General features: G+C 39.2%; 2 protein-coding genes across 7 annotated transcripts; one reads left to right on the forward strand and one right to left on the reverse strand.

The window, feature by feature from the left end:
• The first annotated feature begins 1,878 nt into the window (after positions 1-1,878).
• Positions 1,879-3,927, forward strand: LOC122063950 (myb-related protein 305-like). Its single transcript, XM_042627637.1, has 3 exons — positions 1,879-3,007; positions 3,184-3,313; positions 3,456-3,927. Exons 1-3 carry the CDS (start codon positions 2,854-2,856, stop codon positions 3,925-3,927), a joined length of 756 nt encoding a protein of 251 aa, XP_042483571.1. The 5' UTR covers positions 1,879-2,853.
• LOC122063958 lies at positions 3,303-19,035 on the reverse strand. Of its 6 annotated transcripts, none has more exons than XM_042627645.1 (5): positions 18,928-19,035; positions 18,432-18,593; positions 6,162-6,253; positions 5,664-5,787; positions 3,303-4,019 (listed from the first exon to the last, which is right to left on the reverse strand). In XM_042627645.1, exons 1-4 carry the CDS (start codon positions 18,987-18,989, stop codon positions 5,693-5,695), a joined length of 411 nt encoding a protein of 136 aa, XP_042483579.1. In that variant the 5' UTR covers positions 18,990-19,035; the 3' UTR covers positions 3,303-4,019; positions 5,664-5,692. The 6 variants fall into 6 exon arrangements, with proteins under 6 accessions (XP_042483579.1, XP_042483582.1, XP_042483581.1 ...); XM_042627648.1 differs by lacking the exon at positions 18,928-19,035 and adding an exon at positions 18,771-18,911; XM_042627647.1 differs by lacking the exon at positions 18,928-19,035 and adding an exon at positions 18,714-18,897.
• Positions 19,036-20,281: the final 1,246 nt, after the last annotated feature.

The following is a 20,281-nucleotide window of genomic DNA, read 5'->3' on the forward strand; positions in this document are numbered from 1 at the left end:
AATACCCAAACCCAAACTGCAGCAAGAAAGCGACAGTGACAGTGATAGCACAAAAGGCACCAAAACAGAATATATATCTAAATTTGAGAACAGAATATATATCTAAATTTGAGACTAAACCCAGAGTCTCCTTAATGGATGTACACGGTGTACATTCATTAAGCAAAATATCTGAGGATAAAGAACAAAGAAGCACATCCTTTATTTATTAATTTTTAATTTTTTTAATTTTTTTTGGGGTTGGGGTTGGGGTTGGGAGGATTTTCCATGTATGGCCGCGTAACGAAGCGTCGGGGTTTTTAGTCATTTCGAGATCCCCTCTTGTGAGAGGGGGGACAGGACCGTACACAGTGCACGGCCGAACCTTTCGCCTTTTTTTTTTTATTTTTCTAATGGAAAGAAGCATCTCCTATTTGAAGATTAAAGGTGTCCAAGTAAACCAATGTTCCAGCTATCAAGTGCTTAAGTTTCAGGATTGTAGGTGATCTCATTCTCAAAGTATAGCTATATGAGCAAGATTGCCAACCCTGTTAGAAGGATTGAAGGAACAAATAGCCTAGATAAGAACTGAAGAACTGGAACTGAATCTTCAAGTTAAAACATATTCATCATTGCAACTCAAAGATTAGTCACAAGTGACCTAACAACCAGAGTATTTGGAATCCCTTCCCCAAGTCAAACTCACCAAGCACTGCACAATGCATATCCATGGAGCCTACCCACTTTAATTGCATCCATCACAGTTGGGTATTGTTAAAGAAATACAAACATAAACATCCCTAATGTTTGGTTGAAGAAAGAGATATTTTGGTTGAGTGGGAAGTTCATTTTGTTGGCCTCAAGGGCATTATTGCATGGCAAGACTTGGTGAAGAAGAGAGACTTTTGTTTGACCCCTGTACACCTCTTTGATGATAAGGCATCTCAGCCATTCATGATCACCTTAAATGGGCAAGAACTTTGTTTTCTTGATCTTTTAGCTCAAACTGGTCTGTATCAAGCATGCTCAACCATTATCATCTCTCAGCCCTTTTTCATGTTTCATGACAGGTAGGGTGGTCAAACTGAAGAATTTGAATCTTAGACCCTAAAAAGAGAAAATCCATTGGTTGCCCACTAAATCCTTATCTCTAAGTGATCAATATGGTTTAAATTAATGAGATAATCAAGATTAGTGTTTGACTCTATATCTCAATTGGACAAACAGCTTTGTTTCGCGATTGGATCAAACATCATTTCCCGGCCGGTGCAAGCGTGTGGATTTATTGACGACACGTATGGTCAAAGTCAAAGTTCAAGCAAACACAGTCAAGTCCTTAGAGCTTTTAAATGGCTTATGTTCTGTAACGCAACACTAAGATGATAGCTAAGCTCAATCTTATTCTCAGATTGCCTACCCTATAAAAAACAAATGGGTTTAAGAGAGCTCACCCTATAAGATATTTTAAGCTTAAAAGCTTCAATTGTTAAAAGCTTCTGGAACCTAGTGGTATGTCATTGGCATTGGCTTTTAAAAATGAGTACAAAGAGAGAAAGACTCATTCAGGTTAAAAGATGTGAGAAGCCCCATGTGATCTCCTTTTAGCCCCTTTTGTAGACTCAATAGAAACTATTATAAACCACTAAAACATTGTCATTTAACTAAGACAACTCACCTCATTAACATGTCTGTGATGATAAGCCATTCCTTTTGCATAGTTTCTTATTCATCAATCCGTACAAACTCTGAAGGATAGAATCAGATAATAAACAAAGCCATGCGTGTTTGTTCTAGTAAGGAAATAAACAACACGTGTCCTGCCCGTGTCATCTTATTCAGAATATTTTAATACCCCAATAACCAAAAATGGCATTCTAAAAGCACAGTGCTTAATAAACAAAAGATTAAATGAGGATTACCCAGAATCAATCACCTAAGCATTCAATTAAGAAATTGTAATTAATCAAACAGATGTGGGATAACCATTGGTGTTATAGTTGTTTTCAAGAAAAAACATCAACCGCCCACTAGGGTTTTTCTTGGCTTATATGCAACCTTTTGCTCTTAATTTCGAAGCTACGAGGCGACGAAGGGTTGCTGGTTTCATAGTATCTTCATGACATAAGCCCTAAACTATACCATAGTCTTGACTTTCTCTTTTCCCTTTTGTCTATCTTAGATTCAGTAGAGTCTATAACGTAAGTGATTTCATCTCTTTCAGGAATGTCACCCAATGTGTTGGCATTATTAAGTAGTCCTAAAGATCCTCAAATCTTAATACATGTCATAGTCTTTTAATAAACTCATAGGCTCTGTTTTCCCCTGTATACTAACTTGGGCAGATGCACACACAAGTTGTAAAACCACAATTTCAGGGTCTGGACCTTTTTTTTTTTTTTTTTAGGGTTTGGATCCATTGATAGCATAGGTGAACCAGGGGAACTAGTACTGAACATTCCCTCTAGTTATAAAATAATCAAATTTATAAAATTTTTTAAGTTTTCCAATGCGATTTAACATTAATGCAAAGTGGGTCACCATCAGTGAGTGCTGATCCATGCATCATAATATCATACGTCATGGAGTAACACTTGATAATTCCTCAGAAGAAATACGATTATAGAGGGGTATTTTGGTAACTTGATGAGATGGAGAGGAGATCAACTTGGATTTTGTTTTTAATTTTTATTTATTTAATTATGTAAATTTCTTTGATAAGAGATTGCTAGGGATCATTTGACAAGGACAGTTAATTGACTGATGGGATGAGGTGGAGAATATGGAGATATAAATATGGAGGAGCATCACAAATTAATGTCATACAACTAGGAAGCCAAACTTCAAACTCTGATAAAAGGGTAGGAAGCTTGGTACATGATTGTGGAAGTGATGGCAGGACACTTGGGTTGGGGAATCATAGAAGAGGGTTGGAGGAAAGGTCCTTGGACTGCTGAAGAGGATAAATTGCTCATTGAATATGTCAGGTTGCATGGAGAGGGAAGATGGAACTCTGTGGCAAGATTTGCAGGTACTCATCAACTAACTACTGAAAACATCTTTAGTTTCCCAACTCAGTTGTCAACTCAATTGAGTTGGCTCAGTTGTGCACCATTTATGCAAGTGAACAATCTTTTTTCCTTTTTAGTTGTTTTAGCACAACTTTGTATAATTTACTAATTTCTTCTTTTTGTTTGTTGGGTTCAGGGCTGAAAAGGAATGGCAAGAGTTGTAGGCTGAGATGGGTGAATTATTTGAGGCCAGACCTCAAGAGAGGACAGATAACTCCACATGAAGAGAATATCATTCTAGAGCTTCATGCCCGGTGGGGAAACAGGTAAGGCAATTGTTTCTTATTCCAAGTTTTTAAAGTAAGAAACTGGTCCATTATGGATTGTTTCTCATACTTTAGTATCTACACTTAATTGAACAACAAAATAAATAAACCATATAGCTGAAGAAGAATATGTTGTTCTCAGGTGGTCAACAATTGCACGGAGCTTACCTGGGAGAACAGACAATGAGATCAAGAACTACTGGAGGACCCATTTCAAGAAGAAAGGAAAATCTGCATCAGAACACTCTGAGAAGTCAAAAACTCGACTCTTCAGACGACAACAGCTTCAGCTGCAAAAGCAGCAGCTACAACAACACCAGCAGCAACAACAGCAACAAAACCAATTTGATATGAAAAAGATCATGTCTCTACTTGATGAGAGTGAGCATAGGGACCAAGTGAGGCAGGAGATGGTTTCCATGTATTCCAACCCTTCTGAGGAACAATGTCTACTCTCTTTCATGTTCAATAGTGATGTCTCTGCCCCAGAGACCTTGAATGATGACTTTCAGTGCGGAGGACTGTGGAACTTGGATGACAACCATGCCACCATGGATGCGGCATTTGCAACCAGCAAACCAAGCTTCCCAAGTCTTCTGACCTCCTTCTACTGAGCAAGTTTTGAGTTAGTTAACAAGTCTTTGCTTTCTCTGTGAACAAATCTCAATCTGTCATTTTGTCCACAGACTCACCGGCATATCAAAACCTGTAGCCAAAATTGGCTTGTTAAAATGAATAAGTGTTCATTTGGTTAAAAAGTTGGGGCTGTTTAGAATGAATTTAATTTCGAGTTGTGACTTAATTCAAGCAGTGGTAGTAATAAATCTATCTGAATTATAACCATCTCTTCAACTGCTGCATTATTTGGACCAAGCAATCTGATATTGATCCATTTCCCCACTATAATGGGAGAAGACATGAAATATATCAAGAAAACATTGTAAGCCACATGATTCTGCAATGAACTCTAAATGAGCCAGATCCCAGATAATCCGGTGTACTTCTAGACCAGGCCAATTATATGACAATTGGACAAAAAATTGGCCGATGTGCCTCCTAAGCTTAGATTTTCATGTCCAAATAACCGGCCAGCAAGTCCAGGACTGAAATTAATTTTGTAAATCAGGCTAGGTGAAAATCCCATCCAAGCCAAACTCTGAAGGTCTATTGGGCTAGTTCGAAGCCAAAGCCTCTTATGCACATGATAGGTGAGCAGCTGGCTCAGAAACCTTACTGCATCCAGGGCTTACATGATGCACTGAGTATGGAATTGAGGGGCCAACCTGGGGAAAGATGTGGCCTAAGTAATGAGTCAGTATATCTTGGAAACCTTGGCCATGTCAATATTTGTTAAAAAAAAATACTACATTAGTTAAGCAATGCCTGTTTCCCATAATCATCAAGTTAAAGGTATGAAACAGAAAAAAATTAGATCTAGATCCGGTCAAAGTGGTCAAGGGTACATGAATCTGAAATGGACAAGGCTCATATAGTCCCAGGCCTTAAATGATGTCGGATCCATGTCTCCAGAAACTATTAATGTTTATTCTATACATTACTGCTTTTCAGCTTCAAAACGGAAATTGAATTTGCATAAAATATTTATAATACACACTATATATATCAAATTGTTTTATGTAACATGATGAACCTCTATTCTGTTTGCCATAGTTTATGAAACTTAATTTATACCAATTTACATAATGTTAGTAATATGTTAAATATTTAAGGGTGGAAAAAAGAAACATCACTTGGTTGTCTATTGTATAGAAAAAAAATTACACTGGTTGAGCAACATTCAAATGTCAAATGTGTGATTTTGTCATTGAACCACCAGAATGGGTATTTAAATTTGAGAGGTCAGAAATGATGACTTCTTTTTTCCCATAAGAGTTGATGACAATCAGTGTCAGATATAAAAGAATGTATGTCTTACTCTATATTTTGAATAAACAAGACACTTCTTCTCCCATGGTTAAGTGAATCACTTAGCAACAAGGATATAATGAGGCTCTAAATGGAGTTCCCCCCCCCCCCCAATGGAGGATGAAGATTTTTATAAGAGAAAGATGCACTTCATAACTAGATTGATATCAAATGTAATTCATTTTTTCTATTTTACCTCTTTTTATTAATTAGAATTATTGGTGCAGGTCACTGTTTTCTTGGCAAAAAGTTCTTCCTACCAAATATTCCCTGACCAATAAATTTCAAGGATGCTACAGGTCCAGGGACCGCCATTTGACCAATTAAAACACCACTTCTCCTTGTCAATCTTTGTTGCAGCTAGATATAGAAAAAATAATTTTAGCCAGTAAATGAATGAGCAGAGAAAAACTACTTTACTCACTGTAGAACCTCCCTGACAAGCTGATGGTCTCATCTTGCAACACTTTCATAGCTGCTTTTACATGGTTCTCGTCTGTTAATAGAACTCCCACGCCACAACGTAGAATGTACTTTCCAAAGAGGACCTATTTGAAATGGTTTAAAAAAGAAAAAAGAAAAAGAGCCATTTCCAACAAATATCATGCAAATGTGAACCTGGTGAAACAGAAGTTCATGTCGCAACTAAGCTCACTATATGAGATGTGAATATTTTTTTCCACATGAGTTTTACAACATCAAGTTATTCACGGTTTGGTTTATCGTTGCGTTCTTGATCATCATATGGGAAATAAAGGCGAAAGCAGACAAATGCAAAATCAAAGGCACAACAATCTGTGCAGACAAATGTTCATGTTCAGACTACCCCCTTCTTTTGCTTAAATTTCTAGATAACTTTTCAGTGACTAAGGGGAAAACTAAAATGAGTGAAACTAATTTACTCTGGATGACATCAAATTACCTGGAAATGATTTCCTCTCACAAGATTTTTTAATCTTTTTGTTTTCCCTACAACAGAAGAGCCCCCTTGTGAATGATGAAGCAAGGCACTTCCTGTTTCAAATCATCAAAACCACAATTTGGGCATGTTTTTAGTTCTTTAAACCATGAAGAATATGGACTTTTTTTTTTTTTTTTTTTTTTTTTTGGGGGGGGGTGGGGGATGGGGGGGCGGCATGAAAGGTATAAATTATGCAAAGTCAAAATGAGGAACAAGTTGAGTAGTTACAAGAGTCTGGCCTGGTCACAAATAACATTTTCATTTTTCATTAACTGCAAAAGAATGTTTAAGAGCTGATCCAGAAGTTGAGCCAACAGGAAGGATGTAAGGTCAATCCAGCAGATAGACCCAGGGAGGCCCAGTGACATCAGTAAACATGATAAGTCAAGAAACTTAAATGAAGAAATAAACAAGTACAATTCAAAACTCAAAACTCTGCAACCCATATTCCTCAATTCCTTGAGAAAGTGGGTCAGGTAAATCTGACAGGACTCCAAGGCAGAACCCTTTCTATACGAACATTTTGCAACTGGAAGCCAAGGTAGCAGCCCCATAATGGATCACTTTTCTATGATGCAGTCCTCTAAGTTGCAAACGGGAAGCAGAAGGGCATTTCAACTAGTTTCCCCACTTGACATCAAATCTTCTCCCCTCATCATGTAGCTCAGAAAGATCCAGTCACTTCAATCTTATAGGCTTCCCTAAAGAGGTGCCTCTCTTTAATCAAATAACTCATTTATTATAAGAATTCCACCCAGATTTTGTCTCCCCTCACAACTGACCCTTTTAGCAATATGACTTCCTCCAGCACTAACTCTCATTCGCAAGGTGAAGACTTTGTAAATAAGGCTGATTGGGTGGTAATCATTATCCTTCAGTTATGCTGTCCTGTTTTTCTTGGCAACAAACATTAAATGTAGGATTATTATTTACTCCTTGTATCCATCATCATAAAATTCCTGGATAAAAATGTCCTTCCCCATAGCCCAACAATCATGTAAGAAATCTCAAAGGAAGCCAACATGCCCTATAACCCTATTACTACCCAAAACTGTACACATTTTTTTCCTGTGTTTTTCTACAAAGAAATGAGGGCATCTTTCATTCAGGAAAGATGATAGATCTAACTTCCCTCCTGGGGAAACAGAAATCCACAAGAAGTGTCTTGTTTTGCATTTTGTTCAAGAAGAAACACACTACCGGGACCAGTTTTAGATCTAGCAAATATAACACTCTATCCCAGGTTACCAGCATCCTTGATTTGTGTAGCAATTTGATGCAAGGATGACTAACAGTAACGAATTTCAAAGATTTCCTTTCTTAGAGAAATACTGATACAGAAAAAGTATCCAGAAATTCTTCAAGATCAAACCATCTCAATGGCCAATGCTCTCCTTCCAGCAGCAGCACTAGTGGTGAAAAGAGCAATGATACCGCTAAGCAAGCTTTTGGCCAACAGAAAATTTCAAGACAAATATCAGTAGTTGAGAAGTCTGTCTTTTGGCTGACATTTGAATCCTTAGGCTGCCCTGCAAATACCAGAAGTTTGAAAATCAGACTTTTACTCTGAAATGAAATTTTATTTCAGGTGAAGGAAAAACATTAAAACTCCAAGTTGTTAATTTCCTACACCCATAATTCCCAAAACTAGAGAGGTTAATAGATGCCCACTCCTTTTGGTCTGCATCCCATCCCCCTGATGCCTCTTGGGTTTGGCGCAAGATCCTCAATACCAGACCTATCACCCTTGGAGACATCACTTCCTGCATTGATGACAGTACTTCTACTTCTCTGTGGCTTGATAATTAGCACCCTTTGGGAGTTCTCTCGTCTATTGTGAGTGCAAGGGCTGCTTACACTGCCGTATTGAGTAGCGACTCCCCAGTCGCTGCCATCATCTCCAATGGTGACTAGGACTCCCCCACCGCAAAAAAAAAAAAAATCCCCCCTGCTAACTTCATTATGGGCTGCCCTCCCCCCCCCCCTCCCCCTAGTCATCGTAGAAGAGAGGTTAGAGTAACTTGGATTCCTTCTCCGTCATACATCTTCAGATCCTCAGCTTGGAATTTCGGAAGATCAAGAGGTACATTAGCTCATTGGCACAAGATTGTTTGGTTCAAAGGCCTCATTCCCTGCCATAGATTTACATTATGGTGCACCCTCCCAACTGCCTCCTTGCATGGTCCCTCCTCATCTATAAGCACATCCAAGTCTCCCCCTCTTGTTGTTTGTGTTGGAACAGTATAGAGATGTCAACCACCTCTTCTTCTACTACCCTTTCTCCTCAATTATTTGGAAGAGATTCCTCCGCAACTATTGGCCTATCAGTAGAAGGATCCTCCCCCTTCAAAGAGAGTGGATCTGGGTTGATATGACTTATGCAGTGAACTCCATTTGTGAAACCGCCGGCAAGCTCACCTTTTGTGCCTCCATTAACCACATTTGGATGGAACGCAATCTTCAAAGATAGACTTCCAATTCCCGCTCCTTTGACAAGATTTGGAACGCCATCTACTTTGATATTAGTTCTAAGCTAGCTTTGCTCCCCCACCGGCCACCTCCCTGTAAGGGATTCCCCACTAAACAGACTCGTTGTTGTGTCCTGGAGTTTGCCCCCTTCCCTTTTACAACCCTTGTCCCTCCTTATGAGAGGGTTTGGCTGTTTTGTTTCTTTGTAGCTAGTTTCCCCCCTGGAACCCCCTTTCTATATTCTTTCCTTCTCTTCTTTGGTAATGAAAAAAAAAAAATATGCCCACTCAAAAAAATCCAGTTGTAAAAAAACAAGGGCATACCCAAATCCCAATGCACGAGGATCCCGCCACTGAGGGGTCTAGAAAGGGTCATAATGTGTGCAGCCTTACCCCTGCTTCACAGAGGTTGTTTCCTCACTTAAACCCATTACCACTTTGTCACAATGGAACAACTAAACCATTGCACCAAGGTCCACCCTTAGAAAAATCCAACAGCAACCAATAGAAGGCATTAGTTTGAGATAAACAGATAAAAAAAAGATAGTATGAGAGCAGATGAGAACAACTGAAATCCGTATGAAAACAGTTGAATCATCAGGAAGGAAAAGAAAATGGCTATATAATCCTCTCAAAGACAAGTTATTACCTGGTGACTAAACTGGAAAGACGGGCATTACCTAGAGAGAAAATAGTGACAGTGTAATGGCCACAAACATGGAGATATCATTACCTCCCCAGAAAATAGTAACAGCATGAACAGCCTCTTCGTGGAACAGGGGTAAGGCTGTGTACATTATGACCCTCCTAGACCCTGAAGTGGCGGGGCCTTGTGCACTGGGTACGTCCTTTTTAATGACCATAAACATGGAGATATACAACAACAAAACCTTATCCCAAATTAATGGGGTCGGCAACAAACGTGGAGATATCATTACCTCAATTGGTCAACAGCAACATGCAATATTGGATAAATTATGAGGAAACCTTCAGTCCAATGTGTATAACTAGGAAACAAAGACCAAGCATCAAAATGAGTAGCATCCATGTCAAATTAGAAAGACTTGCAGCTTGAGCTGGCTGGATCAAACTTCATGGCCCAAGCAGCTATTTAGTCTGGGAAAATGTTCAAATTTGGGTCCAAAATTGAAATCAGACAAGATTCAGGCAGTGCTTTCTAAACCTGGGAGATGACTCATCATCCACAAATAACATGAAGGGTGTATCCATGAACGTCCAAATAAGGAGTGTGAAATGGTAATATCCTAAAGCTCTATCTCATTCCTAATTGTCTGTCTTATTCAATAGGCTCTCAGTCATTTTGTTCTGTATATGAATTTATTTATTTTCTAACTATAACCTAGAAGACATTAATTTCTCAACTTGCTCTTACAGTAGAGTTTTAGCCCAAGTTTGAATTGTTTTACATGGTCTCTCTCTCTCTCTCTCTCTCTCTCTCTCTTTGGGTGGGGGGTGGGGATGTTGCAACTTAGACCCTATTGTTCATGAGCTAGGCTATGCTGTTTTACCTCAGCCTTGCCAGCCATCCTGTAGTATATTTCCAACAATTGTATTCTTTCAACATTTTTGTACAAGTAGTCATTCAGAAGCATGCACCATCTGAAAATGATACCATAAGCCAAAGGGGATAAAATTGCTGGGTCTAGATGGGTATGCAATCTGAAATTAATCTATGATGGATCAAGTAAGAACTGAGAAGCACAAGGCAACAAAAATATACCCCAAAGAAAAAGGAGCATACATGACAGAGCAAAAATAAGCCTCTTATCGTAATATTTTTATTGTTCTTAGACATCAATTTTTTTTTTCCATATCTTGTGGGAAGCCTCACAAAAGCAACTATTATCCAGATGTAACACATTAGCAATGACTTTGTTATTGTTCTTCAACTTTTATTACATATGTTATCACTATTCTCTTGTAAAGATTTTCACTAGAAGATGACTAACCACAATTTTTTTGCTCTTTGCTGTCATGCTTCCTCCTCCTCCTTTTCACATTCTCCTTTAGCCTGATAGCATCACGTGCAGCACACAACCTCTCTACAACAACAAACTCAGCCTTTTCCAAACTTAATGGGGTCGGCTACAAGGATCCGTGCAAAACAAAGTAGGGAAAACTGAGGTCCAAACAGAAAAGGAGAAATGAAGAAAGTAAGAAAATAGGAAATGATAAAAGAGAAAAGACAAAGAAATGAAAGTACGAAGAAAGAGGCACTGCCCAGCAAGGATAAACTCTGCTAAATGGGGTTGGCTACATGGATTCAAGACCTAGTCTATGCATGTCATTCCTCACAACTTCTCCTATGGTCATTTTAGGCCTGCACCTGGATCTTTCTCCTCGAATCGTAATCATATCATTAATCTTTACTAGAGCATCCCCAGGCCTCCGTTGAAGATGACCTTGTCATTAATCAAGGCCTCCGAAATCAGCTCTGATGCATTCATTCCTTACTTTATCCTTTCTAGTTTTGCTGCACATCCATTGTAATTTCCCCATCTTTGCTACACATAACTTCTCTATATGATAGTTCTTTGGGCAAATGACACTTCTTTACTACCCAACATTCTATCCCATATATCATAGCTGGTCGTACAACAGTCATGTGGAACTTCCCTTTAAGCTAGCACTCCGGTCAGTCAAAACACACGACCTCTCTATGAGTGACAAATTTCATAGGACAATGAAAGAACATTATTGATTTGAGGAGACAAAATTTCACATATGATCAGTATGAGTTAGTAGAAGAAATACAAGAAATACATTGACAAGTGAGAGAATTAAAGGAATACATGAACTAAGGAAACACGGAAAACAAAGAAATGCCAATAATGTAAATATTATGGTTTTTCTTACTGTAGTACAAAAGAAAAATGGAACTAGACCAGCTGCAATGTCTTTTGAGATGGCTTCACTAAGTGCATCAGGAAAAAAAGAAAAAAAAGCATAATTTGTAGTGTTACACCCATGCCCAAAAACCCGAGCTAATTAAAACTTTTAGACATAGGCAATGCAACCCGGGTGACAACCACTAGTAACTTGTGGATTTACCGGCTCATTACATGAAAGGACTACAAACCACTGAAGGAGTTAAGGTATGTACTCTACCATTGAAGAGAATTTCTCCGAACCTTGTTAGTGAAATGTACCAAGAGGTGAAGCCCACAGACTGAAAACACCTTGAGAAGGCCCCACTCAACTTAAGGACCCATTTCCTCACAAGGGTGACCAGTTCAGCCTTCACCGGCTGATGGTCACCGGTTGATGGAGCATCCACCGGTGAACACCCTCCGGTGAGAATACTGGTTGAAATCGGGTTATTTTGCCGTGGGACCCGGGTCTTCGCACCCGTGCACATCAAACCACCCCTAATAGTTGAGACAACCTATTGGGGAATAGATTAATGTATCCAGACACCCTAAGGTGGGCCCGTTAGTGCCGAATAGCGGAATAACTCGGTATTGGGTAAAAACCCATTAATTCCCCAAACAGCCCTTAGTGTGACTTAAGTGGCTATAAATAGGACTCTTACCATTCATTTCTTCTCCTACCAAAACAGAAACAAGGAAAGGGAGAAAGAAGAAGAAGGAGGAGGAGAAGGAAGGCAAGGGAGGAGGAAGAAGAGGGAAGCAAAGGGAGCACCTACCATTGAAGGTAAGTACCTCTCTCTACCATTTAGATAATTCTCTCTCTCTCTCTCTCTCTCTCTCTCTCTCGCTCTCTCTCTCTCTCTCTCTCTCTCTCTCTCTCTCATACCCCATCTTGACCTAGGCTAGGTTGGGGAAAAATCCAAATCAAAATCCCTCTACCCACATACCCAATCTACAAGTTGAATGGGGGATTTTGGTGTGAGGGACCTAATCAAGCAAGTTAATCATTCACCATTGAGTGTGGAAGCATCTTACATGAAAAGCCCCAAATTTGGTAACCCAAAACCCTAGGATTTGGGAATTTGCCAAGTTCTCTACAGCTAGTTATCCCAAACCCAAAATTAGGTAGGGAAAAATGAAATTAAACACAAATAATTGATTTGAGTGATCACACAAGCAATTGATGGTCACTACATGAACCCCCCCAACCGATATTCCTCAATTTAGGTTAACCTAGATTTGAAAAATGGGGCTTTGAGTATATCTTATGACTCTATGTAAATTAACCCACCAATTACACTAAACTCAAGCTAGGTGATGTGTGTGTGTATAACCTACATGCAAACCCACCCTAAAATCACAAAACCTAAGTTGTAAACCATACAAAAGAGGGAGAAATGGAGTTGGAAATGGCACTACACTTGAAACCACACACACACACGATCAGACAAAGGGGCCACAAGGCCTATGGGGCAGATCTGGGCAAGAAAACCCCGGTTTCAACTTCACCGGCTGATGGTCGCTGGCCAACCGGTGAAGGCATGGACCATTCACCGGTCAAAATATTGCAGGATTTGCATCCCTTTCGGATTTGTCCACTGGTGAACTCACCGGCAGATGATCATCCACAGGTGAGCATCCACCGGTGAACCATTTTAAAGCTAATTTTTAATCCTTTTATTGGAGTACGGGTCCTAGTGTCCCACTCCCTTATGGATAACCATATAACCTAAAAACACTATGTGTCCTAGGAGTGGAACAAAGAAGTGACGGGAGCACGCAACACGAAACCATCAACTATCTACCGCCATCTAGAACTCGAGGTGAGGGGATTTTATATGCTTTTATGGAATGCTTGCATCGTATCGCATACGTGGGTGAATCATGTCATTTTGCATATTATTATTACCTCGTTCCTTGTGGAAAGTGTTGATGTGGCATGAGAATGTGGATCATGATTGTGCATATGTGTGTGTGTGACTGGGTTGCAGGGTGACCATGGTTGGTGCCGGCGGCACTGCATGCTTAGGGTGGGTGTATGTGTGTGTATGTATGTGACTGGGGTGCAGGGTGGCAAATGGTTGATGCCGGCGGCACTGCATGCTCAGGGTGGGTGTGTGTGTGTGTGTGTGTGACTAGGTTACAGGGTAGCCAATGGTTGGTGCCGGCGGCACTTCATGCTCAGGGTGAGTGTGTGTGTGTGTGTGAGTGTGTGTGTGGAGACTGGGGTGCAGGGTGGCCAACGATTAGTGCCGGCGGCACTGCATGCTCAGGGTGTGTGTGTGTGTGTGTGTGTGTGTGAGTATGATTGAAATGTGTTGTGACATACTAGAATGCATTGGGCTAGGATAACCACCCTGGGGCTACAACCCATGCCAATAGGGGTTTATGTATTGGCTAATCCTCTAGTCCGACGATCCGTGGTTGGGGATGATTTCCGGTGACTGAGGTGCCCAAATGCCAGCGTCGTGACAGACCCTCACGCGATGTTTGATTCGGTGACGGGTATACCCTACATGCGATATTGGATTCGATGTAGTGGTATTATGGGAGGGTTATTAATAAAGGTTTGCCGGGTAATGATGCGGCTCCGAAACCGGCACGCTCCTGACCCGCAACTAGCTTGTATCTCTGGGGACTGATAACGTACATTCATGACTGAAGATAACACCTATGTTGTAGTAGAACTTATACCCCCTTTGGACTTAGAAATTGTTTGATAATAAATGGATCATGTCATTGCATTCATATAATTACATTCATATTGATGTGGTTGGGCATGGATATTTATGCTATTGCATCTTCTTGGATGGTTATGATTGCTTGTGTGTGTGTTACCCCTCACTGGGCTTCGTGGAAGCTCACCTCATTTGTTGCACCCTTTTTAGATGGTGGAACCAATGCAGAGGCCTGCTTGGGACTTTGGTGGCAATGGTAAGGCTTGTGTCTGCGAGACACCTTGTGGATGAACATGACTTCTTTATTTTCAGATGAATTTTGGTATATGGTAATTATCATTTAGTGAATCACCAGTAGTAGAGTAAAGTTTACAAATCTTATACGTGTACTCTGATTTTAGTTGTGATTTTGGGGCATTTACGGATTGGGGTACTGTATCTGTGATCCTAGAGGGTTGGGCTAACTGGATATGGGTATCCAATGCCGCATACCTTGGCCTAGAGGCGGCGGGGTGTGACACGTAGAAGAGTCTGTTTTCAGCGGTACAGTTCTCTGGATCAATTCCTGCAATCTGTTCATACAGGTAATATCTTTGAAATTGATATCATAAAAATTGCCAAGTAAACTTTCATTCAGCAAGTAAAATTAACTAAATTGATCAACAATGGATAAGTGCACGAGAATATTGCTCCACTACTTAACAAAGAACTATTTATTACAAGTTCAGCAGCATCTACCGATGTCTTTAGTCTGAGGTCTAGACAGGGCCAGATTCATGTCTAAAATGAACACAAACAGAGCTCTCATTTGGCCAAATAGAGGATCACAAAAACAGTAGCAACCCCACTACCTGAAAAAAGATGTGGAGAGATATCCAATAAAATCTGTACCAAAAAAATCCTAAGTTACAACACTCCTTTTTTTTTCTTTTCTTTTTTCGTGCTAACGAGGAACCCCTCGAACCTGCCCGGTTTTATGGTTCAGGCCCAAGGGTAAACCCCGGTTACACAAAGCCATGTTACAACACTCCTTTGTCTTCAGGAACTTGGGCTAAAATCTAGAACTTGACTTTGGAAAGGGAAACTGATATTTGAAAATGATAAATACTCGTGTTCTATTTCACAATCAACTAAGACAATATGTTTCTACCCCTCACCTCGGAAAAGAAATTAAACAATAGGTAATATAATTAGATCTTATAGACATTATGTGACTAACCAGATGAGTATCATCTTAAAATACGATGAATGCAGCAGATAAGAATTTATAGCTCAAAAACACTACTAAGAACTGATAGTGATTTGAAAGATGATCATGATGTGTAATAATACAATGTTGAAATTAAACATCCTCGAAATCAGAGATGATAAATTAAAACAAGTAGTTAAGTCAACACATTGATTAACTGGAAAGTAATGAAGTATTTATAGCCAAACCCACAACCCAAACACCCACCCACCCCCAAAAAAAAGGAAAAAAAAGTAGTTTAGCAACAAGGTTCTTTGCAGGTTTGTTGAATCACAGAATAAATCCTAGAACCACTTCTCTTTAATTCCCTGTCATAGTGTCATCTGGCTCTATATTTCTGCCTAGAGCCCGATAGAACCTTTGACTAAATAAGGTGACATAGAAGCATTTGCAGAGTCTTCCAAGATGACAAGGAAATTCTGAACTCTGAAGCAACTCTATGACTAGGTAGGTGACAAACTAAAATAAGATAAGCTAGTCCGCAAATTTTTGTCTATTTCACAGGGAATACACATTATAAGTGGATAAAGTCTGTCAGTGTCATTGTTTTGACAAGGAAAAGAGATGAAGGGGAGATCTGAAATAATATAATCATCAAATGCATGTTCTTTTGCTTCACCATCTGCCTTCTCTTGCAATGAGGCATGCAAATAGGGTGGCCAATTTCCTCCCTATCTTTTGTGCACATACTCTTTATCTTTTGTAAATCTATTTATATCCTATTTGTTTTCCGAGTGTATTTGTCATTATACAGTACCATAATTTAGAAGAAATTTATTTCACTTCATGCCACTGAACAACATCTTGGAGCATTTCATAATCCCAAAAATAAGTCATTGGAGCATTTGTGTCCTATGCACCACTGGTTTTAAGAAAAATAATCCATACATATCCTCATTTTCTCCTATGAATAAGAAGGATTAGAAAAGTAATATTTTCACATGTCAATAATTTCCACTATAAGAGTGGAATAAGGAAAAACATACAGGCCCTTTAGCTTAACCGAAATACAACCATTTCCAAGTTTCCCCCATACTTCCAGCAGTTCACAGAAGAAAAGATGAATACTCTCCTTCAACCTCAAGTCAAACTCCAATTATCAGTCTCTAGGCATTAAACCTATGTTGAGAGCAAGGATTAAAGTATCGGTATCGGTCGCCATATCAGTCAGCTAAATTTAAGATACGTATCGGAGGGTGTTCTATTGTATCAGAGATACGGTAAAATATACTAAAGATAAAGGGTTAAAGTATCAGTATCGGTCGCTGTATCAGTCGCCGTATCGGTCGGCTAAATTTTTAGATTCGTATAGGAGGGTATCATAAAGTAGCGGAGAAACTTTAAACCATGGTTGGGACTTGGGAGTACGATGTCTTGTATTCTGTCGCTTGCATAAGTGGGCTGATTCTGAAGGGCCGTTAAGAGGTTGAGAGCTTTATGGGTATTTTGGTAAATTACTTGGATAGGGTTTCACTATATATTTGTAGCAACTGTTCTTTCTATGTACTCAATCTGAGAGAGGTGTGAAGACAGGTGGTTGTAACCCTATTTTCCATTGATAGTGCAGCAGAACTCATCTCAGTGTGGACGTAGGCAATCTTGATAAGCCATGTAAATCTTCGTGTGTGCATTGCGTGATTGTTCACTTGCGATTTCCATTGTTTTCTGCATTGTTTTAGGCTCTCGTTTTTCTACAACCTAGACTGATATTATTCCTATGTTACAGTGCAAGGGTGTGAACATGTAAGGTTACATAAAGGTGAAGTATTAGACTTGGGCATGACCCTACTTTTTGAAGTGTCCAAGTAACAAAGATTATCCTCATTTCAAGTTCTAAGCTTCATGCAACACTCACCTAAGTATAGCTTTGAATGAATGAGATTGTACATGTTATGCGTTCACTCTCTTCAGCAAATACTGGGTCTCTGTTTTACATGGGTGTCTCTAATCTTTCAGCCAGGAAGACATTGATCTGCTATTGAACCTAAATCCCACATGGACGCAAGGATATCTATATGTGCTTTTTGGATACGTCCAAGAAACTAAAGAGAAGGACAACCTAGAATATTGCATGATGCCCAGCAACAAACAACAAGCCAGAGATGGAATCATTCTTAACAACCAACATTATTAGAAAATAAACTAAACATCATGGTGATGAAATCCTAGAGTTAGTGTCATGTCTTAAAACACTATACTTGTTAGTATCTTTGAGTCACACTATGTTCTTTTTTTATCAAAGTCACATTATGTTATTGTTATCATTTAAAAAAAAAATAAACAAATAAATAAAAAATCAGTAAAGCTATGCAAAAATATAATCATTTTTAACCTAACCGAGTGAAAGGAAATCTTCTGGTAGCTTGAGCATTTCTCCTAAAAACCCAGTAGTATTGCTATTAGAAGGAAAATATGCAAAGCAATCATGACTTTGCCAATGGTTACCCCTGGTAATATCTACTCCTGGATAATCTACACACAAAATTATTACTTAATTGATATATATCCCCATCAACAGAATCAAAATTTTAAAAACTGAAACACTCAACTAGTAGATAAATTCAAATAGTAAACTAATGTAATCAGAGAGAGAGAGAGAGAGAAGATTGAAAATGAGCATCATCTACTGAATATTTAGCTTTAAATGATTATGAGAAAGTTGAGTCGCTTCATTCATCATCAAGACCATTTTGCAATGATTCAGGATGGGTAGGTGTAGGATCCGGTAAAAAGTTTATCCAAGCTCCTCGAAAGCCCAAAATCAAACAAGTTAAATTTGGGGGGGTGGGCGGGAAAAACTAAACCAGAATCAACTGTGAAGTTGGAGACTTTAAAAATACTTTTCATTAGATATTAAAATTTCAAACATGCAGTAAAAGTAAAGTAAACAATTGAAAACCACAAACCAACGAAGCCACCTTTGTTTGTCAAAAAAAGAACATTACCCATCAATTTCTTGCTTCCAAATAAAAAGGTAGCAAGTGACCAGAGCTTGACTGAGAACAGGGAAGCTCTCGATGTTCTTACAGTAATCAGCGATGAAATCCACCATCTTATAAGCATTCTCCCTGAGCTTCACATCTTCCATCGGCTTCAATCCCTCTTCCCTGAAATTAAAACCCATATAACCTCAATCTCATCAAACACTAAAAGCTAAGCTATCTTACAACTACTGATGTATACCAAACGAATAAAGCGGGAAGGGGAGAAAAAACAGAGAACTCAACATCCAACGCTGCTTTTTAAGGATGCGAAATTGACGTCTACAGTATAGGAAATCTCACATTCAAATTTCAATGCCTGTTCTATCAGAAAAATGTTTTGTCCACTCAGACAGTCAAATATTTATTTTCGACTCTCCTCCGCAGGAAATAACTTAAAAAATGATAATAAATGAAAAATTAGGAAAGTGTTCTCGATTCGGGAGTGTGGTTTTCACACCTGTGTGGGGTTAATAAGAGCATGCTCGAAATATCAATAGGTTGGACATTTCCATCTTTCATGAGGGTGGGTGATCATTTTCTCCCCTTATGTGTTTAAGCATGACCCAACACACTCTCCGATAGAACCTTTTTTCCCATGAAAATTTTCACCGGTTTCAAAATTGAAAATCAGATAGGTCAAATCAGTGGATTCTCTTATTTGATTGATTCTTGTTGATTTTAATCTATTTCTAAGGGATTCCAAACGATTAAAATCAGAATTGACATTCACTAATTTGATCCATGATTTTGCTTTTTGAAACCTTTTACACATTTCTCATTGTTTTTCTTGATAAGCTATCTAGAGCCCTGAGTAAAGAAAAATATCATCTCCAACGTGTTGGGTACACAACACAACCTCCTACGGCTTTGAGGACCTAGGGTACATGCTCATGTGTTGGGGTGCGTATCTAAATCCTCCCAACTGTCGAATACCCCTTTGAATGCCCATCACATTCGAGAGGAGCCAAATACAAGTGTCTATAACTACCTCCTCCTAATTTCATATACTAATTACATAGCTTTTGTGTGAGTTAAATCTGAATCATGTGTGGTAAGATTTTACTTCACCACTTATATACAATAAGGGTCCTTCTAAGGCATAGTGACCGGTAAGAAAACTCTTCTTTCTTTTCCTTTGAGGAGGAGGAGGAGGAGGAGGAGGAGGAGGAGGAGAGGGAGGGGTTTCAAATCTTCTATTGCTAGCCGTGAGTGGCAATGAGGATCCAACAGTTGGGAGGGCCCTGACATGCACCCTAGTCATCGGATGCTCACTACCTTCCTATGGAGGATTTTTGTGTGAGGGGGAGGGGTTAATCCCTCTTAGGTAGATATGTCATCAAAATTTAGCTCTAGATTCCTTACCTCATGGTTTGGCTTAAAGTTTATTAGGTGATGCCTCTAAGACATCTCAGGAATTGATTTTGTGGCCTATGACGATTCTAGACAAGTTATTTTTGCTACGAAAACGGCTGTCCTTTCCATATCACTAGTCAATCATAAGCTTGAGGCTATCCTTGTTGGCTTTGAAGAAGTACTGGGTTCCAAAGTTTTGATACATGGTGTTGTTGTCATTACTTAATTAATGACTTGATCATTTAATATCCGGTTGGGATTTGGCTCTTATCCACTTAATTGGACCCCAATTAGTGATTCAAGGGATAAGAAGACCTCAGGCATGCGTCCCAATACATGAACACGTATCCCCAGGTCCTCCCATCCGTTGGATCACTAATTGAACACCCAATCTAATTGAAGAGGATTTTTTTCCATGAGGTTGTAATATGATACTATCTTAGGGAGGTCGGCATGTA

Source organism: Macadamia integrifolia, unplaced genomic scaffold, assembly GCF_013358625.1.
Source record: "Macadamia integrifolia cultivar HAES 741 unplaced genomic scaffold, SCU_Mint_v3 scaffold1497, whole genome shotgun sequence".
Classification (NCBI taxonomy): domain Eukaryota; kingdom Viridiplantae; phylum Streptophyta; class Magnoliopsida; order Proteales; family Proteaceae; genus Macadamia; species Macadamia integrifolia.